The sequence below is a fragment of the Alternaria burnsii genome (genome assembly GCF_013036055.1).
Source record: "Alternaria burnsii strain CBS107.38 chromosome Unknown 750, whole genome shotgun sequence".
Lineage (NCBI taxonomy): Eukaryota > Fungi > Ascomycota > Dothideomycetes > Pleosporales > Pleosporaceae > Alternaria > Alternaria burnsii.
This window is the reverse complement of record NW_024066108.1, coordinates 963,260-989,945: the sequence shown is the minus strand read 5'-3', so window position 1 is coordinate 989,945 and position 26,686 is coordinate 963,260. Positions and strand designations below refer to the sequence as shown.

The following is a 26,686-nucleotide window of genomic DNA, read 5'->3' as shown; positions in this document are numbered from 1 at the left end:
AAGAAAAGAGAAACTCGGACCATATGCTGTTTTGTAACGACAGACACCAAGAACCCTGATCATGCCTCAATCTGCCCAACATCTATATTTCCATATCCATGAACAGCCACTTCTTGCTTGTCAACTCCTCGCCTTGGCTGAACTCGTCGAGTGTCGTGAGACCGAAGCCGATCCAGCCCAGATCTTTGGTTAGATTGTTAAGGGCGGCTTGATCGGCGTGGCGGTCGATGCAAAGGGCGAGACGGTTGCAGGAGAAGTTATCGACTTCGCAAAGTTCGAGGAGGGCCATGAGACTGTAAAATGTTAGTACACCGATATCGGGAAAAAGCAATATGCATGATGACGCACCCAGCCTTGAGGTCACCATTGATGACGGATTCATCGAAGAAGATGAACATGGCCCTCTCGTCCTCCTTCTCAGCAACGAACCCCCGGAACCTAATCCCACCAACGTAATCCCACATCTCGATGTAGTCGGATATCGCACCCTTCTCTTCCTCGAATCGCACCATTTCAGGCACATCAGATTCAGTCGAAGAGTCGGAGTAGCGACGTGCATCGATACCGTAGTCATTGGTAATGGCGGTGGTTGCAGTCGTAGCGTTGTCAGATGGCATACCCATCACTAGCGAGTTCTGGCGATGCTGGCTCCCCTCACCCAGAAATACAGATCGCAGTGTCTCGCAGAAGAGTCTCTCACACTCTCCCGTGATGGTGTATGCTGCCCCCCCTCTGCGCGCCTTTCCACCTCGAGTGGCGGACGCGTGTTTGGCGGCGAGGGGGGGACTTGAAGGGGGTGATGGAATTCCCTGCGAAAGTTAGTATACGTTCTCCACAGAACCGCGAGCATATACTATCCATCTCTGTTACAGAGAAGACGGTATTGTTCGGAGAGTAGGCGAGGACATACCGAGCTGACCTCAGGAACACCACCCAGCCCCGGAAGACGGGGTAGTGGAGTAATGGAAGCCCTGGAGGCTGGCGGTAGCGGCGTTCACCGAGTAGCAGCTAGCGCGGACATTGCTCGCGGACGAGTACGAATGAATGCTACTATTACTACTCATACTACTACTGCTTCGTTTCGACGCCATTGCTACAGTATTGCCACGGTTGATTTGGTAGTCGGTGTAGGTTTGATGATATTCGAAGGACGATGATGCCTAAGCAAGGTTGTTGGTTGAGGTGATCACGGTGTTGTTTGTCGTTGGTGTCACAAAGGGCTCGAGTGCAGGTTGACGTTGAAGTTGGGCGAGGATGAAAGAGGAGTTGGGTTAAAGCGTTGTGGGGTCTTTGGGCTCGTGCACACAGATGGCGATGTGAGTGGTGGGCCGCTAGCACTAGAATCTTCGCAATTTCGGACACCTCGGCTGCGCGTGAAGTCATAGCCACTATTTCTGTAGGTATGTGAATTGAAAGCCTTTCTTAACGGCTTGACCAATCACTTCAATTGGGAGCATACGAAGCATATCTAGACACCAGACATGTTACTTGCAGATTATGTATTACTACATATTCGAGATGTCAACCGGAACACCGTAGAACTTTTCAAAGTAGCTTCCTCAGCGAAATTTGGCTCTTTGGCAATATCGCCTCGCTATATCATTTACAGATGACCCGCTATAGGAAAAGACATTGGCGAAGAGGACTGAGAGATCCTTCCTCCTTGCACGCATCTAATGAAACAGCCCAGATTATGCAAGTCGGATATCTCAGACGACGCGCTATGCAGTTGATACAGAGACGGAAAAGGAAACGGGAAGAGGCGCGAACGCACGCAGGCCAGTGGAGTCCTGCACAGGAGTGGAGTCGGATCCTGGTGGGGGCTGAGTGGACCCTATTGCGCGTAGGCAAAGTACTGACAGCGACATTTAACCGACGGAAATGCACTTGATGTCAAAGATCAAGTCAGAGTTGGGGGGAATGTCCGGGGGAGCACCCTTCTTGCCGTAAGCCATCGCGGCGGGGATAGTGAGACGACGCTCACCGCCAGCAGTCATGCCAGCGACACCGACGTCCCATCCCTTGATGACTTGACCGACACCGAGCTTGAAAGAGAATGGCTTGCCCTTCTTGTTGGCTATTTGGTTGTTAGTTTGAGTCAAGACACGATTAGTTGGGGAAACTCACAATCAAACACCTTTCCGTTCTTGAGCTTGCCGATGTAGCGCATCTCGACACGGTCACCCTTCTTGGCAGCCTTGCCCTTACCCTCCTTCTTGTCGTCAACGATGACACCGCTGACGTTGCGAGGTCCCTTAGCGGCCTCCTTCTTTGCCTCTGGCTTGGCATCGACCTTGGGGGAGCCAGTTGGGCCCTGCTCAAGGTTCTTAGCGAACTGAACCTTCTTCTTGTCGCTGCTGGGGGTATCAACCTTCTCAGCCTTCTTCTCGGGCTCTGCAGCCTTGGCAACAGCCTGGCCGTCGTTCTTCTTCAGCTTCTTAGCTTCCTTCTTGCTAAGCTTGGCGTCACCATTCGTCTTGCTGATCATGTCATCAAGAGTGGCATCCTCCTCGGCAGCGCGCTTCTTGTTCTTTTTGCCGGCATCAACGAGCTTGGGAGCTTCCTCCTCGTCAGACTCAACCTCAGTGATCCTGGGGTCGTTCATACCGTCGAGCTCGTCGTCCTCAGACTCGTCCATCTCGTCGAGCTCATCCTCGTCAGAACCCATGTCGTAACCGAGGCCCTCAAGACCATCGTCCTCGTCATCCTCCTCGTCATCCTCCTCGGGGAATACGAGGTAGTTACCAGTAACGTAAACATCGTGAGTACCACTGACAGCAAGGTAGACTTCCTCGCCTTGGCGGACGGTGATGTCGAGAGGTTGTTGGTAGTGCTGCGCAAGTGTTAGTCAATATTGCTTAAAACATGATGCTCAAGCATACCTTTTCGGGGTCGAGAGTGCACAGGACAAGCTCCTCAGGCTCGTCCTCATCATCCTCATCATCTTCGTCATCCTCGTCGCTCAAATCGTCGTCGTCGGTGACCTTGGCCTTGCCCTTGGCCTTTCCCTTGCCGTTGGTCATGCCGTCAATGTCCATCTCGTCGGCCTCGAGCTCTTCTTGCAGCTTCTTGGTGAGGGCTGCCTGTTTGGCCTTCTTTGACCGGGCTGGGTCGCTGGGGCCACCGTTCTTCTCGTTCTCGCTGTCCTCGGAGTCGGACAAATCCGAGTCGGCCTCAGGAAGCGCACCAGCAGCGCGCAGACGAGCAGCGATGGCCTCGATGTCGCCCTCCTCGTAGTCCTCATCATCATCATCCTCGCTGTCATAGTCTGAGGGCACGCGGATGAGCTTAAGGGTTGCGCGAGGGTGCTTGTGCTCATCATCGATTTGGGGCTCAGCATCTGGGTCGATAGCGGCCATAGTAATACGGAACTGGTCATGGTTAGAACGCTTTTGTCGATTTGCGAATGCGACAGAATTTTCTTTGGAAATTTCGGCGCAAAACTTTCGCATGGGCAAGCAAGCCACACGAGGCATCGAGAATACTCACAGTGACAGACTGGTCGACAGCAGCCAGGATGGGAATGCCTCCAGCCGGAATGCGACGTCCGTAGACGCCTACAGGAATGGACGACATGTTCAAAGCGGTCGTATGTTCGTAATCGGAGAAGCTGACGAAATTGGTGGGAGGAGAAGGTCGTCTGAAGTGTTCTTTGCTCAGGTAGTTGCACAGCTCGGGGTCAGCTGGTAGAGCAGGATAGTAGTGAAAAGCGAGAAACTTGAGAGCAGCGACTTGGAGAGGTAGAAAAAGTTCGCCAAGTCCTGCAGCTTTCTCTTAGCGTGCTTTCACCGCCGGCAGAACGATCCACTTAGCCTTGCTAGCGTGACGTTATCGCGCTTTCAACGACGCGCCTCTCACCACCAACACCAATATCGACATGTCGCAGCCGACACACCCTCGCGACGCTCAATCATGACCCCGGCCCCGATGAACGCTCTTGACCCACCATACGACTGACACCATGGGCTCACGCCTAGAGAAGAACTCCGAGTCGGTCCGGAAGCGCATCGCCAGCCACAAGTTTGACGGCGAGGATGGGGAAGAGTACAAGGGTTCGGCTTTTGGCGGCTTTAACGACTACTTTAGGCGAAAGAAGATCAAACTCCAAAACCTCGATGCCGATATCCGACGCCAGGCCGGTGACAAGCCCCAGATATTCAAAGGGGTCGTGGCACATGTCAACGGCTACACCCAACCATCGCTCAACGATCTGCATACCCTCATAGTACAGCATGGCGGCGGCTTCATGCAATACCTGGACGGGAAGACTACAGTGACGCACATCATCGCCAGTAGTCTAACGCCGAAGAAGGTTGTTGAATTCCGGCGATACCGAATCGTAAAGCCCGCGTGGGTCGTCGACAGCATACAAGCGGGCAAGTTGCTGCCATGGAGCGAATACCGAGTGGTAGACGAAGGCGACAAGCAGAACGTCCTGGCTTTTGGTAAGGATGGAATGACCAGCACGGCAAACGTCAAGACGAGGGGTTATCGGGATCAAACAGATGCCAGTTGGTACACAAGTCAGTTGAGGGGTAGTCAGGCCGGTCCTTCTAGTACGCCAACACCAGCCATCGGCACACGCTCGCACTCCTCGAACGATGAGCAGCGCTTTCCCACACCAGAGGATGACATCAAGGATCCGTCGCCCTCTCACCAGCCGGACAACGTGCTTGACCGACCCATATCTGGAAAGCCAAATAGGGCTGCGAAGCTCGTCACACCACCCAAGACCAGCCCTGCGGTGGTCCCGGCGGATGTAGATGAGATTATCGACAATGTCCACGACAGCCTCTATACCGACCCGAGCCCACCTCTACCTCAACAGATCGAGTACGAGAATGAGATCGAAGCCAAATCGAGAAAGACGTCGCGCGCGCCAAACGCCCTAAAGCATAAGGGACGGGAGCTTACTGCAGAAGAGCATAATGCCATACTTTTACGAGACCCGGACGTTCGCAAATCTACCGTCGTAGATCCTAACTTTCTAGAGCAATACTATCGCGAATCACGCCTACATCACCTATCCACTTGGAAAGCCGACCTGAAAGCAGAAATGCAGGCAATAGCAGACGAGAAGAGCTCTTCGCAGAAAGCCAAACAAAAACGCACATCAGGCGCCCGGCGCTACATCCTACACGTGGACTTCGACAGTTTCTTCGCCGCTGTCAGCTTGAAGAAGTGCCCAGAATACAAAGACAAACCCGCAGCGGTTGCACACGGCCAAGGTAGTGGCTCTGAAATTGCAAGTTGCAACTATCCAGCGCGTACGTACGGTGTCAAGAATGGCATGTGGATGAGGCGAGCTCAGGAGCTCTGTCCGGATCTCAAGATCTTGCCATATGACTTTCCTGAGTACGAAGCCACTAGTCGTACGTTCTACGAGGCCGTCATTGCTACAGGTGGATTGGTGCAGAGTGTAAGTATCGACGAAGCGCTCGTCGATGTCTCGAACCTTTGCATCGCTGCGGGTGGTAGCAATGGGAAGCAACATTCTGAAGGCAGCATTCATCGCGAGCAAGCAAAGGCCGAGGAAATTGCGTTGAATCTACGGGATGAGGTCAGGTTAAAGACTGGTTGTAATGTCTCCGTCGGTATCGGTAGTAATGTTTTGCTCGCTAAAGTAGCGTTACGCAAAGCAAAGCCCGCTGGGCAGTATCAGATCAAACCCGAAGAGGTTTTAGACTTCATGGGCCAGCTCCAGGTACAAGATCTTCCTGGTGTTGCTTGGTCGATCGGCGGCAAGCTTGAAGACCAAGGAGTGAAACTTGTCAAGGATATTCGCGAGCTCACAAAAGAAAGACTCGTTCAGATTTTAGGACCCAAGACTGGAGAAAAGTTATACGAGTACTCAAGAGGTATTGACCACCAAGAGCTGGGTGAGCAAGATATTCGCAAGTCTATCTCTGCTGAAGTGAACTGGGGCGTTCGGTTCGAGAATCAACAACAAGCCAATGATTTCATCGCAAGCTTATGTGGAGAGCTGTCGAAACGATTGTTGAGTCAGAGAGTAAAAGGCAGGCATTTCTCAATGAAGGTTATGCGACGCTCGCCGGATGCTCCTCTCGACGCTCCCAAGCATCTTGGCCATGGTAAATGCGACACACATAGCAGGAGCGTGATGCTGGGTGTCGCCACTAATGCCAAGGAGATTCTCACGAAAGAGGCATTAGCTATGCTGCGCGGCTTGGGCTTTACCCCGGGTGAGCTTCGAGGGTTCGGTATGCAGTTGACGAAGCTTGAGCCTATGAAGAATGCCACAGATGGCAGTCTTCAAGGCTCTCAGCGAAGATTACAGTTCAAAGTCGGCCATGGCGGACCTGCCCATGCCGCGCGAGCTCCAAAACCTGTTGAAAACCCGATTGCAAAAGCGATCGTAGAGGACCCCATTCAAGACGATCCAGAGACCCCACGAAAGTCAAAAGCATCGTCAGGAAGCGAACATGTTCCATTTGGCGCTCCGACCCTCAATGCATCAACACCTTCTCGCCGTCCGCTAAACATGTTAGGTACACAGTTTATCATGCCTACGCAGGTGGATTCTGATGTACTTGCCGAGCTACCAGAAGACATACGATCAAAACTCCTCCGCCAAACGCGCCAACCATCACCCACCCCTGCAAAAGTTGTAGAAAAAAGAGGTAACCCCAACACACCTACGAAAGCTATGGCTTTCGCCACAACAGCACTTCCCAACCAGTCTCAACTGGATCCTGATATCCTCGCTGCTCTGCCAGCAGAAGTTCGTGCCGAGGTACTTGCGCAGTATGATGCCAACAATACGCCATTCTCCCCATCTCGCCGTCCAAAGGGCGTGGACCAAACGTTATTACCTCAATCGCCACGCAAGAATAGGATCATAGGTATCCCAGCTAAGAAACCCATTGTGCCAGTCAAACGTGGTAGAGGGCGTCCGCCAAGATCCGCAATGCTCGCCGCTGCTGCACAAGCAAAGTCCATTAGTATGACTGGCAAGACACTCACTCAAGCCAATTTTATCTCACTCAAGAACCCGGCACGAGAAAGTGTGAGCAGGGAGAACTCCGCTGGTCCAAGCGAAGATGCTTTCGAAACAAGCGATATTACCCAGCCGTCTGAAAGAGATGACCTGGACCTAGACTTCCTCGCTGAGCTACCTGAAGATGTCCGCAAAGAAGTTCTCGCGCAACACAAAGCCGAGAAGATGAGTTCCTTTCGTCTCGCCGTAACCAGAAAGATCAAATCTGGACCCCTACCACAAGCACGTAACGAAGAACCTAAGATTAAAGTCTCTCGCCCTGCAAAACCGACGTTCACCACTCAGAAACTCTCAGCGCAGGCAGATTTGAGAGGTGCCATGAGGCGATGGATTGGTGCTTTCATGGATGAAGGGCCTTATAACGAGGACGTCGTTGCATTGATCAAATATCTCAACAAAGTAGTCCTAGAGGAGAAGAACATGACCAAGGCAGTCGGTATGGTGAAATGGATGGACTATGTCATCAGCGACGAAGCACAAAAGGGAAGCTTCCCAAAGGAACAATGGGTAGGCGCCCTTGTGCGGATTAAAGGAAGCGTTACCAAGGCGGTGAAAGAGAGAGGGCTGGGCACAGTTTGTTTCGATTAGATTATGCTTTACGGTCTGTTATGAATGAATGAAAGAGTTGCACGCTATGTCTCCTGCCCTGTCAAGGGAGGGTAACTCTATGTTTAATTATTATACCCCATTTCTGTATGGATGATGATACTAAGTTTCTCCATCTTGTCGATATTTGAGGGCGATATGGCAAAGACTTGTAGTATATGGTCTCGGACGACTCCGTTTACCATTGTGGTGAAGGCGAGTATCATTGAGGATTTGTTTGCTAATACTAAGCACAAAATTTTGCGGGAAGTACGGTTGACTGGCATAGACAGTCAAACACCTTGGCAGTGGGGTTTCCGCGTTTGCGCATGGAGTACGCACAGTCACTAATTGATGTCGACGAGTCATGCTGCAAGCACGGTTAAAGGATAGAGGCACGTGTAGGGTCGTGTGTCACAGTGTTCTTGCCCTGTGCAGACCTCGTTTTTGAATCACACTGACCACTTCCCATAACTGACTACCGCTCTTACTCCGTAACACTTGACCTTCTGCCGCTCCATTGTCCTCAAATTTGAGTTACAACATCTCCTTCATCCTGCGACCTCAAACACACACTCCTACTTCGCCCACATGCCGACCATCATGACAACGCTGATGGCTTCGCTTCTTTGGCTCCTTGCCTGCCTGAGCTGTGTTTCAGCGGTTCCTGTCGAGGTGTTTGCCAGCAACGACACCTCCATACTCAGGCGTGGCACCACAAATGTAAGCAAACTCACCTAGGTCGTAGTATTGTAAAGCAATCTTACTAACAACGAGGTTCATCAGGCACTGCAATACCCATACTCCCTTCAACTCCTTCTTAGCGTCGCCGGGGTCCACCAATACCGCTGGTTCATCTACCAAGGCCCTCAAGGTATCGCTGTCGATCCCTGTCAGGATCATGACGGGCAGATGCCCGCGGAATTCAAGCGCGTATTCTATGGTTCGATGTTCCAGGATGAGGATGATGCTATCAACCATCCCCCATTTCCCGATCGCAAGGTACTTTGATCACCCATTGAGCTTGGGGTTAGGCCTTTTTGCTGCGTTTGCATGCTAATTCAGTTCTTGAAAAGGTATACACCAAGATCGAATACTCTAATTACGATGACTGCAAGTACATAGGCACGGGTATCGATGCTGGACAATTCCGATGTGGAGACCACTACATCATCGATTGCGCGAAGGACCCTGGATATGATGAGGCTACTATGAAGTGTGATGATGATCAGCTGCCGAAGTTCCATCGAGGGTATTATTGCGAGTTCTAGGCGGTTATGCCCAGCGATCGTGAGGCGATGGTGAAGCGCGTGAGATAGATGTAGCTCTCTCACCAGTCTTGCGCTCTGACTATCTCATGAAACTCGATCCTCTCACTATGGTAATTTCTGTTTGCTCTACTAGACACTAGCCTTTCTTGGCCGCCGTGACTGCCTGCCCACACCCATCACTAGATCCAATGATATCTTCTATCTCCTACACCAGTCCAACACATTCTATCAAATATCACAACACTCGCTCACATCATACGACCAAAGCACCCAAAGATTCACGAGAATGATGACTTCTTGGTTCACCTTCCTTGTAGGCATTACCGCTTGCCTCGGCTTCGCTCTTGCCGCACCCGTTGAGGAAGCCGCAAGCGATGTCACTCCAGTAGGTCACATCACTATTGAAACGAAGCTCCATACTGACCGCACTGAAGGGCGTGCTGCGAGGCCAGGGCCCTTACCCCTACTCTCTACAGATCCAAGTTTCGGAGGTCAAGCCCTTTTACTATGTTTGGGATATCTTCCAAGGACCTAGCGGCATTGCTGTGTACCCTTGCGGTGATACTCGCTTCGAGAAGGTCTATCATGGCGAGCCCGGATGGCATACCGACAAGCTAGACATGGTTCAGCCTCCCTTTCCCCAGAACTATGAACCGTTCGTTCCGGAGGTGAGTTGATATTTGCCACACGCTATATGCGTCGCGTCTGCTAAATCTTTTTCAGTTTGACGTCAAGATCAAGTACGGCAGCCGTAATAACTGTGTCTATCACGCTACTGGTGTAGACCCTGGTCAATTCCATTGCGGCGACGAGTACATAGTCGACTGCAAAAAAGATTTTAGGTACGGGCAGCAGACCACTTGCGGAAACCCACGCCCCCGCTATGCTGCCGCTTGGGTTTGTGAATTCTGAACATGGGCAAGCGCTTACCCGCGGAGTGATGGCGATGGGGGACCAGGCTTTTCTCAGGCCATGATTGGAACTCTTGATCTACACCTTTAGCTATGGAGACCATACACTGTTCTGTGTAGAATGAATGAAAATGTCACAGTTGCATTCTCTTTCACCCTTGTTCTCATGTGCTTGAATACGTGCAGATCCGTGACCTCATTTTGTCCTACGAACGTCCTAAATTTTCCGACCTTTTACCGCCAGATGGATAAGTCAGCTTCGCCTAGTACCACAAAGAATAAAAGCTCTTCAACGTAGTCTTTTCGTTTACTTTTACCTTACCACCGAGTTGCACTGCCACCACTCGAACGAGCAAACTTACAAACCACTCACCATGTTCGCGTGGTTCACTTTCCTTATATACGTGTCCGCAAGCCTCTTGCTTGGCTACAGTCTCGCAATACCTATGCAGAACTTGAGCATGGAGTTGCACAATAACCGCACCACACACGGCCTTGTAAGTTTCCAGCGTTTGTCCAGTCGCTCAGTGTTGCTAACCAATCACAGCAAGCCGAGGGGTATACCAACTCCATCCAGATCATGCTTGATCGGGAATCATACAGGGACTACTATTGGGAGTTGTTCGTAGGTCCGTACGGCAAGAAAGCAAATCCTTGTGGGACAAACCACAAACCGTTCCGTCTCGCGGCCATGTCCGGTGTCTTCGATTACGGACGAAATGATATCGGTCATCCCCCGAACCCACCTGCGGTAAGTAAAACTCGTTCAATATACACAAAAAATGGTTCCTAGAGATATAAAATGGATGGGTGACTGACGGTTTTGCAGATGGAGCTTTCCTTTGTAGACAATAGCAAGAACGAGTGCAAGTGGAAAACCGACGGCGGCGGTGACCCCGGTCAACTCATCTGTGGCGATTGGATGATTATGGATTGCGAGCGAGACGCGAGCTGGAACGACGGTGCTATCAATTGCCATGGCTTCTCAGTCCATCGAGGCTGGGCTTGTAATTGGTAGACTGATATGGTCGGGCCATGGAATTGAACTCAGCAAACGAGTCGTTTTCTCGCCCAAGGAGCGTACTGAAGATGGTGAAGTTAGATGGATCGTCACCGTAACGGGTAGAACTACTGAAGTAGCAGATTTCTTCTTAGTAAATAGATGATTACCAACCTACACGATGGGTAGGTTCACGATCCATATCATGGTCATCTGTCTACTTCTGGCAAGGCCTCACTAGGAGGGCGGTGTTTGTTCGCTTTGATCCGACCTGCGTTGTTTGACACCCGAGCAGTCTGCCGTCTACGTGTCAGCCCCTCAGTTTCGCCCAGCTTATAAGGTCTTTACTATAAGAACTGGCTCTGTGATATCATGCTTTCTTTCTCACACTACTCGTAGAAACAAGCAACACATACTGGACTGAAGACTGCACCAACAGATACGAAAATGCTGTTCTCATTGTTCATCAGCATAGTCGCTTTCTTACTGGGCACGGCTTCCGCTTACCCTACCGAGGACCCCGTCACACAGGTACCGGGCAATGATACCAAAATTCCCTCGGTTAGCAATCCAAACATCTAGAAAAAAAACTTACCCACTGATCCAGTCCAAAGGACTTCTACGATGCCTCCATCCAGGTCCTCCTTAACCGAGCATCGGGTACCGAGTACTACTGGGAAATGTTTCAAGGCCCATCTGGCAAGCTGTTCAGCCCTGTACCTATCCTGATCCGTTCAAATTTGCCTCCATCAATGGCCCCTACCATTACGGGCGAGACGCCATCGACAATCCCCCGAGTGCTCCTGCTGTAAATTCTCATATCCATCGCACTGGATTCTGCTAGATGGTGGTTATACGGAGTTGCTAACCACGAGTCTTTAGATGGACCTCAAACTCCTCAAGTGGATGGACCATGACGATTGCGTATGGAGGACGCACGGTAACGGCGATGTTGGGGAACTAATTTGTGGCGATTGGATGATCATGCCCTGCGAGCAAGATCCGGAATACTACAAGGGGATTATCAATTGCAACGGTCGGTCTTACCATCGTATGTACTCTTGTAGGTACTAAGAGCGGCTGATCTCTGAAGCTGGATCGAGGACAACCTAGCTCGGAAAGTGCGTGCCCATGACCAAATTACCCAATTCTTACTGGTATATCATACGCGCACTTGCCTTGGTCAAACATCCCTCATAATAAACTCATAGGCGACAAGTCTTCCAGATTGATATCGTTACGTATGCGAATCGCCAGAATGATAAGTGAAACAGTCTTGTCCATTTCGATGTGTTCTCCAGGCAGCCTTCACTTCACCACTGTAATATTTCCGCCTTTCACTGGCGAGAGTCCCCGCTGATAGACCCAGGTACCCCGCTCTCTTTCTATATAAGCAGGTCTACCCCGAATAAATCTCTGCTCTCCTTCTACTCCACCAACACCCACCTTCCGGCTTGCCAAGTATAACGGACTGCAAGCAATAGACAATCAACATGATTCATCTTTCCACCATACTTGTCTGGGTCTTCGGGTTGTTGGCTGTTATCGCAGCCTCACCTATTTCCCAGCCTACACCTTCCGATATCACTGAACGCGCGGTACGACATCTCTTTATCTCTCAAAGGCTCCCAAGCTTCTACTAATACATACAAGAATGATAGTTCGCTTCAACTCGTGTTGGGCGAAATGCTCGGCAACCACTTCTGGTGGCTCTTCCAGGGCCCTCAGGGCATTGCAGTCGACATGTGCGGCCTTGACGAGCAATTCGAGCTGCTTAAGTTATGGCCTCATCCTGGCACTGCCAACATAGACAGTCCGCCTTTTCAACTAAAGTAAGCGCAACGTTTCCCATTGTTATCTCAGCGATCATGTAATGTCCTGACCGTACCTGCAGTTCACGTCTCAGTAAGAGTCAAGACTAACCACACCGCCAGATCACGGTTAAAGTCAGATATGATGGCCGCCAGGAATGCAGCTACTACAACGACGGCAAGGGAAATGCGGGACGTCTTGTATGCGATGATCCGTCCCCCTATTCGACCGACTTGAAGCGCGACCCACAGTGGGATAAGCCGACAGAGGTTTGCAAAGGAAAACGAATGCATCGGGGATACTTTGTCGAGTACGGAACTTGAGACAACAAAGTATGACACACCATAATGAACAGACATGACGAGTCCTCTGAAAGACAACAGGGAGCTATGAATCATCTTCATCTTACGATGATGCATGGGCTTATATAGGAAATAAATGAAGAGCCAGATTCAGTAAGCTTTCGAATTTAGTGTGCAACATGAACATGGTGATGTGAGGCGATGCCAACGGTCAGATATAGGAGACACCAGCTTGCTGGGGGTGTTCGTAACAGGCAAACTGGTTTAGCTGGGTTAGAGGAGAAATTAGGGAGGTTGGTCACACACGGCCGCTCGATGACGATAGTGGCTAATTCTCAAAGCGTTAGCTCGTTTAGACTAATGTCCGCAGCCCTAATCGATCCCACACTAGGGGCCGGCATCTTCGTTCTCGATCTTCTCTTCTACATCTATTTCTCCAACAAGCGTATATCCTCGGTCTTCCTTCGTCGCTGCCACAAATATCGCACTGCCCACAATCAAAAGCGCTCCAGCGTACTTCCACCATCCCGGGTCCAATCTCCACACAATCTTGTCGGCTACCATGGCAAACACTACCTGCACGTAAACGATGTGAAGCGCTCTCTTTGAATCGCCAGTCATCAAGCTGGCTGCCATGAGCCAATGCATGGCGAATCCCAAAATACCCAAGATGCAGACGAGCAGCCATTGTACCGCGGTCGCTGGGAAGCTCAGGCTCTGTTGCTGTATGATGAGCGATGCGCCGCTGAGTACAGTGCAAATAGGTGCGAAGTATGCAACGGTTGTGATCGGGTGTACATGACCCCCTAGGCAAGACATCGTCAAGAAGGAGACTGCGCCACCGACAACACCAACTAGGGCGGCACCAACAGCCAGCGCATGGTCCTTGGGCGTGTTCGTCATATGAGCGTTCCAAGGCTGCAGTACGCAGAGCAAACCCAGAACCGCAACTAAAGCTGCGAGCATTTGAGCGACGGAACAGCGCTGCTGGCCTGGTAACAAGCCGAGTAGAAGAGCGGCTAAAACCGGCGCAAGGAAGTTGATCAGAGTCGCCTCAGCTAACGCGAGATAGCGCAGAGAGACGTAGAAGCCCCAAATTCCGAAGAATCCGGCGATGCCTCGTACGATGAGAAGTGGGCGCAATTTGGTGGGACCGAGAATCCCACCAGGGGTTACCGCCGGAGAGACAAGCACGTATGTCCAGGAAAGAATGGTGATTATTAGCATCATTGCGATGAGTATCTGGAAGCCATCAATACAATAAGCTGGTGACTAATATTGAGTTGCCATACTTCGGAAGTGCCAATCGATTTGGTGTCCGAGCCGCTGCTGCCATCTGTTCGTAGGACGCGCCCCAATGTTGCCAGGATCGTGGAGCATATTTGGGCTGAAAGCATCAGTATTACACCAGCATTGCTCTGGAGAACAGCGTCCGCCTTGCTCGCAGCCTTGGAAATGTTGTTTTTTATCAGCGATGTTGAAATCATGGTGTTGTGATGGGGTGAAGTACGAAAAGGACGCCGGCCAGGAGGATGCGGGGAACGTGAGACTTTATGTACACGTTGTGCGTTTCACGCTTACTTGCGACGTGCTCTCCCTAACGGCGCACCGATATGGGATACACACGTGCGGTTGTCAATCCTGCAGATCGAAAAACAAAGCATTACTTTCACGTCGGATGGTTCTACGCTGTTGGGCTTCAACGCACGGGTTCTTGGAAACTTTAACGTGCACACAATAAAGCTACCAACATATACCTACTGCATACGCTATTTATTTGTCCTTCATTGAATTCTACTGCACGATCATCACGAACTACGCAAGAAGGAAATTATCTATCCGTATCCATCCAATCTATCTGGCAGCTTACCGCATCTACTGCACAGAGTTGTCGATGTGATCAGGCGTATCGATCGCCCTAGGTTTATCCAACCTCACGCAGCCTGAGAACCCCCGGAATGTCTCGATCGCAGTAAGATTTCGTTTACTCTCAGTCTGGCGAGGTGTTAGTTGAAGAATCTCAAAGTAGTTGTTGGCTTCAGCTTACCGTATCGGAGATAAGAACATTGCAATGCTCAATGTGCTTCCAGCTTGTGGCACCTTGCGGAACGTACACAAATTGCTCGCCCGCTAGGCGTCGTGTCTCTGCTTTCACCAAGATACGCCAGTTATACATGCAATGGGCTCTATGCCACTGCTCGGTAGCCCATACATACGCCAAGGTGCCCAGTTCCGCAGTATTTTGTTCCATGGGGTCATCAAAAAGGCCATCAGCTGTTCGACCCCAAGGAAAGATACCGGCAAGATTAGGTGCGAGTATGCTTCGAGGATCAGTTGCATCCACGAGAAGCTCTGGATCATGGCAGGCTGGTGGCGTCCATTCGAATGTCATGACGTCGAAGATACAGCCGTTGGCTTCAGCCTCCCAGTGCTTGTCGGAACCGCATTCGAGGAGCTTGCCGTTTGGTGCTACGCGAAGACCCTTCTCATTAAGGGTCTCTCCCGACTCGAGAGTGCTTCCAGTAATAGTATGATGACGCGCATCACCATGGCCGTGATCTTCTTCCATGTCGCCATGATGGCCATGCGAGTGGGCGTGAGATTGACGTGTATTTTGATGAAGTAGCATCAGTGTTGCAGCGTTCATTCCAAGCAGGGCGATGATCGTTAGAAAAACACTGGTGTAGAACAACGGAGATGAAGCGAAGCGACTGAGTCGAGACGAAGCGTGTACTGTTTGATCGAAAGACTTCTTGTATGGGAGGAAACTATCAGCTTCATCGGTGCCATTAGCCAACACCTCACTCCCATAAGCAGTACTGCTGGAGTCGAACTCGTCTTTCAGACTATCTTTGCTGGTAGGCTTATCATTGTAGGGTGAGTAGGAAGCCATGGTCGCGAGGAATCTCAAAGAGTTGTATAAGCCAGTGTTTTGACAATATGGTCTGAAGGAGAAAGGTAGAAGAAAATACTGAGAACATTTCGTTCCTCCATTTTGGGGGTTCTGGAAAACCCCTTCAATGCCGGGCCACCATCCTGTGAGAAATCGTCCACATGTCGATCTTCCAAGGAACATTGTCCCGCTGTATGAAGCTGAAGCGCGATACATGCACCTTGAGTGTAAACTCTTGGTTGCATTAGTCGACACCCGTCAGCAAATCCAACCCAATTTCATGAACGGTTGCGACTGGTCAAATGCATCGTGTCGTTGGTGCGGTCATCCTCTTACGCAAGTTCTCGTCGTCTTGCGTTCTTCCGCTAGCTTTGACACGCGGCTCCCGGGTGTCTCATTGGATTACGGTCGTGCAGATAAGCACATCCAAGGAATGGCATATGCTTGTGCAAGTTCAAGCATTCAGGATGAAGAACCGAGTGATACCTGCATCCGGAAGACATGCATAAGCGCTGCAAACTGCAAGGTATCCCTCCACGCAACCATGTAAACTTAGCCGGGGAACAGATGTGGCGTTATGGTAAGTTGGATTCGACATGGCCCGGTCCGCACCGGAGAACGCACTAGTCACCGCCACTAACCATTTGGTAGGACGGGACTGCTCTCCGACAGTTGAAACCTTGCCTCTTTCGGCGATGATGGCTGCGCTCCAAAAATGTAGCTCAGAAAAGAGTTGATGCACCTTCCTAGGCTGGTAAGATGTCGGTGTAGGTGATAATCACAGTGTTGCGGTGATAACGAGGACTTGAGATTTGGTGTACCCCGCTCCAAGTAACGATGCTGATGGGCGCCTGATCTTCGTTCTTGTCCATGAAATGCAAAACCTCTCTAGTTGGCTTTGCACCGGTGCTGATGCATCACATTGTACGCTGGTATCTGATATGGATCAGCGCTAGCCTTCATCTGTGGTACATACCGCTAATCAAAAGAGTAGAGTTGCATACATTGCTCATCGTGTATGATACCAGCTTGCATAGTCGCATGTAGTCGGTCCGTGGGTGTTGGATAGAACGCCAGAGCCGTATCTGCCAAAGTTACGGGGTCTCCAGCATGTCCACATTCTTTCATACTCGCACATTGTAGTGACCTGATTCCCACATTTCACCTCTTTCAACTCGATCTTGGCTTTCCCCTCTTTACATTTCTCCTAACCCCAGTACTTCAACAACAGTCATTCGAAACAATGGCCGCGCTGAATTCAAAACCACACGCTCTTTTCCTCGTTCTTATTTCCAGCACCCTGACCTTTGTTGCGATGGTGCTGCTGGCTAGGTCTGGCCATTTGCACATAGTCAGCTCTATCCAGGAGCATATACACAAGGAGTACCCATTGACCACGGGCGCAAATTGTCATTGTCCAAAGCCAAAGGAATGCATTGAGCCGCCGCCATCCCGAAAACTTTTTCCAAAAAAGTTCGCAGAAGTCCCCAACCTCAGGTTCCAGGGCACCTCTGCAGACGACGCACGCAAAATCGATTGGGAAAGCCAATTACTCACACCCAATGGTGGCTTCTTGATGGTGGAGGAGTGGGACTACAAGGTCCAAGGATATGGGGTGAGCATGTTCCATCAACTCCATTGCCTAACCATGATGTAAGTACTCCAAGACAGGGTCATCGAGACTGTGGCTAACCAATACAGTCGCACCATGCTTCTTGGTGGCGAGATGCCCACTGCCCATGAAGCCAAAGGAGATGAATGGAAGGCAGATCCCCTGCATTTCCTCCATTGTCTGGACTATATGGCCCAGGTAAGCACTCCTGGCGCTGCTGAGTGTTATCTCATGCTGGCTGGTGTATTGACGTCGATGTAGGCTATATTATGTGCTGCAGATGATACGCTCGAGAAGCCGACTAAAACCGTGAACTGGAAGGGCAATGAAGTCGAGGGAATCGACGGGATGGGCCATACGCATCAGTGCCGGAATGCGACGATGCTTCACGAACGTGTGCTGGGAAGTGAACTCTCTCCAGTGAAAGCTGCGTCGATTGGGAGAGATACAGTCTTCCCTTAAACGTCTATGAGGTTCTCCATATAGACAAGATTGGCCTCAGATAGATGTTGGAAGCGGAAAGGCAATGCGTACATGCGAGAGACGTGTTCATGTCTCGAGAACGCGTCTCGCACGCGAGTTTTGGCGGGGTTGGGAGATGACTACATGACTATCCCAGTTTGGCTTAGTGTACCGCTCGACGCGTGATTCGATAGGTATCGATGAGTGTTTCTGTTCACTTCGCATGTGCCTCAATACCTATTTACATGATGCCTCTTCTCGTTCGTGTCGATTGTTGTTCGTAACTTCTCATTTTCCACTACTTCATTCTGCAGTCTGCGCTTGTTCATCAGCAAAGATGCATCAATGCACAACGCGTTCCATGGCATGACACAACAGCGGCGCGTATATTGAAGGTGTTCGATTGTGAGACATTTATTATTATCGTTTCTTAAATCTGTAACAAGAGGTACTAGACACCGACTTATAGCTTAGGCGATAGTGTACAGGCCCTCTCGTGTCATCCGAACTACCTCACTAACAAGACATGACATCGCATTTGCATCTAATGTGTTCCAGTCGATGCACTTACCGAAAGGGCCAAACTATCCTACGGTAGTTCCAAGATTACCATCGTCTGGATGCTCTGCGTCGTACCATTCGAAAGCCTCCTTAAAAGCATGAACCATGATTCTGGGCTTCTTGCTATCGGGAATCCTTAATGCACCGAACTCGTCCAGTGGTACGGCATGTTCATCGTGCCATTTCAATATCGCTTCAAAATCCCTGCACTTATGGTTGATGTTGAAATCAGGGACTGCGTTCTCTTGGGCGTCTGCCCAGAAATGCGGATACACATCTACGTTCCCTGTGCACATAATGTTCTGCAAAAGGATGTGTACACAGTGTCCAGTGTGTAGCTCGTGATACTTGTTCATGCGTTCTTCAGCGTAGTAGTAATCGTAGTTGAAGTGCAGGTGTTTGCGAAGGACGTTCAAACAATGGATCTGGTGGAAGACATCGATACGGCCAATGTAGGCGTCAGGCCCGAAACCGAACTCCACTGGCCACTTCACCGCGTCTTCGGGATCCTTTCCCTGGGCAACCACGTCCTCGCGACTGATGGGAATCGGTGTCTGGGTCTCCACACGCTCCCATGCTGCATCAACTTCCGGCGAAGGGCGTCCCCGATAGATGGATCCCATCTCAATGAAGGTACCATTCAGCCGCCACGTGGTAAGTGGTATGTCGAGCTGTTCGAGTACAGGCGCTACAGGTGATTAGCAAGACGCCTTCCTCGTGGGCCGGATGCCTAACTTACATTTCTCCGAAGTGTACTTCAAGAAGTAATTGCGCTCCTTTGCGGAGACATCATTGTGTCTCACAAGAAACGTAGTAGTGAAAGAGATCATAGAGACCATGAAGAGGATCAGGTTGAGACAGATCAAGGTTCGATCCGTTTTGTGAGGGACAGTGTGTACCGCACGTGGCGATGCCTCATCGCTCGTAGTCGAAGATCCCTCAGCATCGCAATCCGCCTCTTTCAGAAATCCCTCCTCATAATCGAGTTCGTCTCGGGGGTTCAGAAGACTCATGTAAGTTGCGCGTTGCTTGTCGCGTCTTAGAATCTGGGACAGAGCCATGGGTAATTTGTCTAAAAGCATCATAAATGATTGATGATAGTATTGTGCAGTGTCGGGCAGTACCAAGAGCTTTGAGATGGAGAATCACAACATGACAAGACGGAAAGTGGTGGGCGGTCTCCGATACCTGCAGAAGAGCCCTCGGCTCACCGGACCACAGACATGGCCAAACACCGACACCAATCACTTGGAAGATCTCCAGTTGACAGCTATCATGATCCTCCAGCGTCAGCAATACCAAAAGAGTGCAATAACCAGGCCATAGGATTGTTACAAGCATATCTGCGTAAGTAGAGAGGTTTGGAGAAGCTGCATAGAACTACCTAGGTATCACTGCCGCTAATGCACGACAGAAAGGGTGTAGCCACAGACAGATGATCTGCATCCACCCCACGAAACCTGTAGCGTCGGCGACTCCTACCTAGGTACCATCAGCACCTCGCGGGTTAGCCTCGGTGTACAGCTCTTTATTTGGCGTTCAATACTCAAAATTGCTCCCAATCAAGATTTCAAGGACCGAATGCGCTACTAAAATCTGACAACCTGAGTGCACATGAAGCTGCATCAACGAACCTGGTGTATACTCGCGATACAGAGCATGAGGTGGCTAGACGATGGAAGTGATACCTAATCAAGGATGGCAGCATAGGTTGTTACAGCCGGTATGCTTTCCCACTGCTGCAATGCAAGAGAAACAGGAATGGATGGCAACACCGCATGTTTAGACAGTGACGCGCGCGCTCCTCAAACGACACTTTAGCCATCTTAGGAACATCAGGACTTGAAGTCGCTTCAGTAGGCCATATCCGCAGGTTACTTCATACTCGTCAGCTATCGGGGTACGGGGTAATTTGAATGGAGGAAAGATCTCCCCAACGGGATTTATAAGATGAGCCTTAGCATGTAGCCAGCTATCAAGCAAGCTCTTCTCGATCTTGGTTGTTCTTTCTAACTTCCCTTTCGCTCCATTTTACACCTCCGAAACTTCTTCACACCAATTCCTCTATCAGTCTTAGGCGTCACCACAATGACAAAGCTCTCCGCTCTTCTCATCTCCGCCATCTTAGCTTCAGGCGTATTGGCAGCACCTCTCGCTCCGAACAGTGAGTATCCCATCTTCAAACGAACAGATGAGATCCTCGCGGTACTGACAACGACGGCCGTCATAGTGCCCATCAAGGCGCGAAGTGATCTCGATTGGCTTAACATGGAGACGAAGCGCGAGGCCGACCCTGCCATTCAATATGTTGGCAGCAAACGCGAAGCCGAACCCGCAATTCAGTATGTTGGTAGCAAGCGAGAAGCTGGAGCTGAGCCTGCCATTCAGTACGTTGGAAGCAAACGCGAAGCTGTCGCCGAACCTGCAATCCAATACGTTGGAAGTAAGCGTGAAGCAGCAGCTGAACCTGCTATCCAATATGTTGGTAGCAAACGCGAGGCCGAAGCCGAGCCAGCGATTCAGTACGTTGGTAGCAAACGAGCTATCCAGTACGTTGGTAGCAAGTGAAGCGTCTCGAGTAGCTATGCATTAGGTTTCTCTGGAATTTTAGGTGGCGACGAGAAGCTGGGAAAGCTGTTACTTGAAGAATTTGCCTGGTCATTCATTCTTTACTTCTCGAACAAGCCAATACAACAAATCTTGTTAAAGACATCGAAGAGTGCTTCTGGAATTTACATGAAACATCATTGAATGCGTGAATTGATGTAACTCCCACTAACGAACTCCTACAATGATTCTTGTTAGTCCACCCAAAGTCAAGCTCGACCTTGAGCAGAGTGCGGACTCTCTGCCCATGCCTTTTTCGTTATGCGCCAGATCCATTCATTTCCGAACATCCTGTCTTCTATCCTTTCAGCTTGAAACCCCAACTTTCTGTTCATCAGACCCTTGAACGCAGCATTAGCGTCTACACAAGCTATGTGCACTTCGTCCATGCCCAGAACGCAAAAGCCATGGTCAATCACCATGCATAACGACTCGTATCCGTAGCCTGAATTGCGGAAGTCCGTCTCTAACATCAACCCCGCATCGCCTATCAGCTTTCCATCAGTCTTCCTCCTGCCAATCCAACCCAAGCCGCCGGTGCCGACAGTCTTTCCGTCAATCACGACGACGATGTTGGCTCGCTGCAACGGTAGATTTACGACCTGCCATTGCTTTATCAGATGATCTATAGCGTCAGCACTATCCAGCCCGGTACATGACTTGTCGTACTGGATGTTACGATAGTCAGAAAAGAGGCGTAGAAGTGCAGCAGCGTCCTCCGCGCTAGGAAATCGAAGATGCAAGTGTGGATACGTGAGAGAAGTGATGCACAAGCTGCTTGCACCATGGGCAGACAAAGCTGTCGAATGCCTGTAAAAGGTGGTAACACCAGTAGCTGTAAGCGCGGGCTGATCGGCTTCTGCAGCCATGATGTTTGACGGAACGGTGGGGTGGTGTGAAGAGGGTCCAGAGTTGCAGAAACAAGGATGGAAATAAATGTACTACGAGAGAAGATAGTGCCTGGTGGGTGATCCTGAATGTTGCTTACGCCCGAAGGTAATCCTTGCACCTGCAGTCTTGTGGCGCAAGCGCTAGTCTCTTGCGATACTCGACTGCTGTAAAGCGCTAACTTGCACGATCTGCGATGATCTAGTGCAAGTTCTCAGGTGACGAGAGATATGCCAGAATCGGCAAATGCAAAGGTCGTATAGATTGACGCGTGAAAATGCAGTAAGATAGCGGAAGGAATTGCTGTCTTTCGAAGCCCAATGTTCGTTCGGTTGAAGTCAGCTGACGGAAACACTGCGACAGAGTCTCAAGCATCCCCAGATTATCTCGTTTCCGACTTGATAGCCTCCTCACCTTCATTTTCGTTACGAATAACGTCTGATTATACCTTCAGCAGCACCTGACATGAACGCCTCAGTAAATACTGCATGCGTGGATGTTGTCTACTGCCTTGACGGCATGCTCCCCGACACCAGCTGCACTCTGGAAAGGCTTATCGAACACTGCGCAAGTCGCAATTCTGCTTCATGTGTTGTTGTTCGAGGAACGAAGGCAGCCTTGTTCCTTCTATGTGCCGCACCGACGACAGAAGAATCAGAGTGGTCTCTGAAAGAAGCGATTTCTCAAGTTGCAGAGGTTGTCCATTCACATTCAAAGTCAGAAGGTGTCGCTTTCCTATTCAGTGGAGCATCCGGCATTACGTTCGCCATGACTGCATCGAAATTCCATGCGGGAAGTTCGGTCCTGCTTTCGCCGACTGAGAAAGAATATTGTTCCCTAGAGAAGCCTGGGTCAATCGACACATCTGCGACGTGGAGATCATATTTTCCGATACCTATGCGCAGCTCTTTCAACACCTCCATCGACGAGGAATCAGGCACGATGATATTGCAGCCCGTCGGAATTCGATTGATCAGATATCTGTCTCTCGCTTTGTTCGTCATCATACTTCTCTCCCTTAGCGCGCTCTTTCTCCCAGGGCAGAGGCACCCGTGGCGTCGCTTTGATGAGGTCGTCGGCAGCAACGGACCGCAATATCAGCTGCCACTGAAGCCGCAAAATGTGAGCCAGTGGGCTTCCAACGAGGATGATGTGCTGGATTCCAAGTGGTTCTTGCGAATCGATGATGGGTCCATATATCCAAAGGAACTGCTCACTCCAGAAGAGACGGAATACCAGGCTTGGCTCAGCGAGAGATACCCCGAGGTTGATGCTGTTAAAGCAAGAAGACTATTTTTAGATGCAGACTACCTTTCACGGCCGGATGAGAATGACATGCTGATTGACAAGTACTTTCACATCTCACACTGCGTACATTCGATGCGAAGGTACTGGGTAGCCAAAGAGACAGGTAAGAGACTGCTGTCAGAAAAAATACCCTTAGCCTAACGAAATTAGGTCATCATATATGCCCCATGGATCTTTCGCACTGGCACATGAACCACTGCTTTGAGAATATTCTCTTACCATGGGCATTACCCTCAGGGCCAAGAGGTACGGTGCCGACGGGATTTGAAGATGTGACACCGTACAACATATCTTGGGTGACGCGCGTTTGTTTTTGATTATGTTATTCTTGGTAATTTATGTGAAGGTAGCATCTTCATCAATGCCATAAACCTTAGGCATAACCATATGTGTTGTTGATGACGTAATGTTGAGCCTCATCGTCTTAGAGGTGGCTAAGAGTGGCAACCAAGAGCTATGAAACCGTTATTGTTTTTGTACCTACGTAAACACCAGACTTGCCGTCAACATTTATGGTGTAGCCGGTGAAGCTTCATTACGGCCAGCAGGCATGGTTGTGGACTTTTGTTCTACCCAAGCGGATGTTGGGGGCGGTGGTGTGCGGCATATCTGCCGAATGAGGCTTATCGCCCTTCACACGGGTGCTCAAGTTCCGGCACCACCCAAGGGCAAACTCCGTCACTATCCCAGCCCCACGACGTCAGAATCCTTTGCGGAAGTTCTTCTTCCCCCTGCTTTCACATCAGTATGCATCTTGATCCTACACCGTGTATACCACTGCTATCGTGAAGACCCGGGACGATCGCTGAGCTAACGATTCCAGAGCAATACCATCATGACTGAGAATTATCAAAGTCTTCATACTGCATTTGCAGTTTGTCCTTCCCACGGCTGAATACATTTTCTAGTACACCAACGTCAGACGCCAGGCGACATACGAGCATTTCACCCTAGCGCGCGTTGACCATCGCCAGCACGTCGTCTCGGTCTGAGCTCGCGATGAAGCATCTATACAGCTGTATAGGGAGCTCACTGCCAGAAGTCGCTCACCGTATGGTACTTTGCAGATTGCCGTAACTCAAGTGGCGAGATAGGCCATGCTTCATTGTACATGTGCATGCCATCTGCGAGTATCAGGCAGGGACCATATCTGGCTGCAGGAGTTCAGAGAAAAACAAGATGTATTCATCATAGACTAGGGAAATAAGAAGATTTACCCATCAGACATCAGTCGATCGGATTTATGTACGAAGAAACTCATTATCGTAGGGAGGTGACGCTCTTGAGAGATACGACACTTCAGATTCTCATGTCCAGCGCAACAACCCCCATGTGAGGTTTCAGAGTGGTTCTGGTTTCAGCGTCATCTATCCCGGGAATTATATACCCAGCCACTATCGCCCAAATGCTACTGCACTGGCTCTCTTAATGATTCAGTAGATCGACAGTGGCTTCCCCTAAAAGGAGAGCGGTCAAAAGTACTAATCAGGTCACATATCCGGAGGCCGATTGGCTGATATATATTCGTTTTTGTTCTGCATCTGCAGTCAGCAATCAAGTGTTACGATAGAACGTAACCTCCAGTGATGTAGGAAGAGGATCTTGGACTTGTCTCCAATCATTATTACGCCCTGGATATCACCTGACTTTGGTGAGGCAATGATAAAATGTTCTTCTTACAACCGGGTAAAAACGCATTACCAGTATCCTCTTCCTTCAAGCTGAAGACGAAAACACTCACATTTTCGTTCCATACTACAAGCAATAACCGACTTCACCACTATGGTCCCAACAGGTTCACAACAGCAGCGGACGCTGATCCTTGATCTTGGCGACGTTCTATTCCACTGGTCTTCTCGCGATCTTACTGTCCTCTCCCCGCAAAGTTTCCACTCTGTTATCCTCTCCCCAGCATGGGCGGAGTTGGAGCGCGACCACCTCGAAGAGGCTGAAGCTCTGAAGATTATAGGAGAGCAACTCTCGATTGATCCTAGAATGATAAGCGAAGCACTCACGCAATGTCGCAGAACTTTACGCGTCGATAACGACCTCATCGCGAGGCTCAAAAAGCTCAAAGCAGAGATGAACGGGCAGCTCAGGGTTTACGCAATGAGCAATATCGCAAGGGAAGACTTTGCGCACCTCCAGGTTGTGCTACCTGACTGGAGCTTATTCGACGGCGTGTTCACATCCTTCGAGGCTGGTATGACGAAGTTCGAGCTCGGCTTTTTCGAGCATGTCCTAGACAGCATTGGATGTCGCGATCCAACGTCTGTGATCTTCGTCGATGACAAGCGCGGACAAGTCAATGCAGCGCGCTCATTCGGTATGCAGGGCATCGTATTCGAGTCCCCAGGCTTTCTGATGCGTCAGTTGCGCAACCAGCTGCTCGATCCCGTAACACGAGCGCGTCGATACATGGCTGACAACGCCGGCAAACATGTCTCTCGCATCGAAGACGGCCCTGAGCTGAATGAGTTTTTCTCTCAGTTCATAATTCATTGGGAGCTGGAAGACGCAAGCCTCCTCAGTCTTTCACCTCCTGATACCGGTACTGCGGAGATCAATGCAACGATTGAGCAAGCGAGCAAGGAAGCTAAGATATGGAACTACTTTAACGGCCCTCCTGTTGGTACGACAAAGACCTGTAAGGTATCTCTCACACTGAGTGTATTAAACTGACACTAATCTCATGATGGCATCTAGTCCCTGGTGATGTCGATGACACTGCCAACGCTTTGCTTGCATTCTCTCCGCCCGCCTCTTCGGCCAATCCAGTACTGAATTGTATGCTCAAAAACAGGCACGCACAAGACGGCCTCGTCATGACGTACTTTTGCGATAAGCGACCTCGTTTGGATCCGATTGTCATTGTCAATGTCATTCGAGTTTTCTATAAGTACAACCGGGGCACTGATGTCAAACCCGAGCTTGATTACGTTCGTCGCATACTTCTAAATCGCGCTTATATCGATGGTACGGACCATTATGTCTCTGCTGAGCCATTCTTATACTTTTTATCTTGCCTTGTACAGGTGAACACAACTGCGCCTGAGATTCAATCACTCAAAGAGCCGATAATTGCCGTGCTCCGAGGATACGTGGGTCGCCGCGGAGATTCTTTCGCTGTTGCTGCGCGTGTCTTAGCATGCCAGAAGCTTGGTGTGTGGGGCCAGCCTGACCTCGAATACCTCAAAGAGTTGCAAGAATGTGATGGAGGTTGGGAAATTGGCTGGGTGTGTCGATTTGGCAGGAGCCATAAGCGGATTGGAAATCGGGGCGTGCCTACAGCTTGGGCTATCAAAGCCCTTGAGCATGAAAAGGCGCTTGCGCACGAACTTCAGCCCTAATTTGGACGAATATTCAAACAGTGGCATGATAAAAGAAGCGAAGAAAGGGAACGATGAGCTCAAGTCATCGTAGAAAGAGCGCAACTATTGGCGCGCAGTTTATTTA

The 26,686-nt window shown here is 50.2% G+C and overlaps 10 protein-coding genes across 10 annotated transcripts; 6 read left to right on the top strand and 4 right to left on the bottom strand.

Moving 5' to 3' along the window:
* Window positions 1-82: 82 nt before the first annotated feature.
* GT037_001726 (fk506-binding protein 3) lies at window positions 83-3,576 on the bottom strand (the record flags this gene model as incomplete). The annotated part of the gene is made up of 6 exons (XM_038926773.1): window positions 83-293; window positions 349-809; window positions 1,878-2,077; window positions 2,128-2,833; window positions 2,883-3,371; window positions 3,490-3,576. The coding sequence occupies 6 exons, from the start codon at window positions 3,574-3,576 to the stop codon at window positions 83-85; spliced, it is 2,154 nt and encodes a 717-aa protein (XP_038790065.1).
* A 385-nt stretch (window positions 3,577-3,961) lies between these two features.
* On the top strand, window positions 3,962-7,606 carry GT037_001725 (dna repair protein; the record flags this gene model as incomplete). Its single annotated transcript, XM_038926772.1, has 1 exon — window positions 3,962-7,606. The coding sequence occupies one exon, from the start codon at window positions 3,962-3,964 to the stop codon at window positions 7,604-7,606; it is 3,645 nt and encodes a 1,214-aa protein (XP_038790064.1).
* Window positions 7,607-8,206: 600 nt separating this feature from the next.
* GT037_001724 (uncharacterized protein) lies at window positions 8,207-12,615 on the top strand (the record flags this gene model as incomplete). Its single annotated transcript, XM_038926771.1, has 13 exons — window positions 8,207-8,326; window positions 8,390-8,605; window positions 8,680-8,855; window positions 9,058-9,259; window positions 9,309-9,542; window positions 9,598-9,716; window positions 10,084-10,282; window positions 10,333-10,536; window positions 10,615-10,792; window positions 11,225-11,316; window positions 11,400-11,593; window positions 11,997-12,026; window positions 12,447-12,615. Coding segments are annotated over 13 exons (2,133 nt in total), but the record flags the coding sequence as incomplete, so codon positions are not given.
* Window positions 12,616-13,286: 671 nt separating this feature from the next.
* On the bottom strand, window positions 13,287-15,792 carry GT037_001723 (uncharacterized protein; the record flags this gene model as incomplete). Its single annotated transcript, XM_038926770.1, has 5 exons — window positions 13,287-14,141; window positions 14,192-14,448; window positions 14,770-14,777; window positions 14,833-14,894; window positions 14,947-15,792. The coding sequence occupies 5 exons, from the start codon at window positions 15,790-15,792 to the stop codon at window positions 13,287-13,289; spliced, it is 2,028 nt and encodes a 675-aa protein (XP_038790062.1).
* Window positions 15,793-17,035: 1,243 nt separating this feature from the next.
* GT037_001722 (uncharacterized protein) lies at window positions 17,036-17,866 on the top strand (the record flags this gene model as incomplete). The annotated part of the gene is made up of 3 exons (XM_038926769.1): window positions 17,036-17,445; window positions 17,494-17,602; window positions 17,666-17,866. The coding sequence occupies 3 exons, from the start codon at window positions 17,036-17,038 to the stop codon at window positions 17,864-17,866; spliced, it is 720 nt and encodes a 239-aa protein (XP_038790061.1).
* A 584-nt stretch (window positions 17,867-18,450) lies between these two features.
* On the bottom strand, window positions 18,451-19,488 carry GT037_001721 (tat pathway signal sequence protein; the record flags this gene model as incomplete). The annotated part of the gene is made up of 2 exons (XM_038926768.1): window positions 18,451-19,115; window positions 19,167-19,488. The coding sequence occupies 2 exons, from the start codon at window positions 19,486-19,488 to the stop codon at window positions 18,451-18,453; spliced, it is 987 nt and encodes a 328-aa protein (XP_038790060.1).
* Window positions 19,489-20,515: 1,027 nt separating this feature from the next.
* Window positions 20,516-20,995, top strand: GT037_001720 (uncharacterized protein; the record flags this gene model as incomplete). Its single annotated transcript, XM_038926767.1, has 1 exon — window positions 20,516-20,995. One exon carries the CDS (start codon window positions 20,516-20,518, stop codon window positions 20,993-20,995), a length of 480 nt encoding a protein of 159 aa, XP_038790059.1.
* Window positions 20,996-21,243: 248 nt separating this feature from the next.
* On the bottom strand, window positions 21,244-21,903 carry GT037_001719 (uncharacterized protein; the record flags this gene model as incomplete). Its single annotated transcript, XM_038926766.1, has 1 exon — window positions 21,244-21,903. The coding sequence occupies one exon, from the start codon at window positions 21,901-21,903 to the stop codon at window positions 21,244-21,246; it is 660 nt and encodes a 219-aa protein (XP_038790058.1).
* A 787-nt stretch (window positions 21,904-22,690) lies between these two features.
* GT037_001718 (uncharacterized protein) lies at window positions 22,691-23,690 on the top strand (the record flags this gene model as incomplete). Its single annotated transcript, XM_038926765.1, has 3 exons — window positions 22,691-23,333; window positions 23,381-23,476; window positions 23,683-23,690. 3 exons carry the CDS (start codon window positions 22,691-22,693, stop codon window positions 23,688-23,690), a joined length of 747 nt encoding a protein of 248 aa, XP_038790057.1.
* A 1,322-nt stretch (window positions 23,691-25,012) lies between these two features.
* GT037_001717 (had-like protein) lies at window positions 25,013-26,580 on the top strand (the record flags this gene model as incomplete). The annotated part of the gene is made up of 2 exons (XM_038926764.1): window positions 25,013-25,877; window positions 25,937-26,580. The coding sequence occupies 2 exons, from the start codon at window positions 25,013-25,015 to the stop codon at window positions 26,578-26,580; spliced, it is 1,509 nt and encodes a 502-aa protein (XP_038790056.1).
* Between the last annotated feature and the right edge of the window lie 106 nt (window positions 26,581-26,686).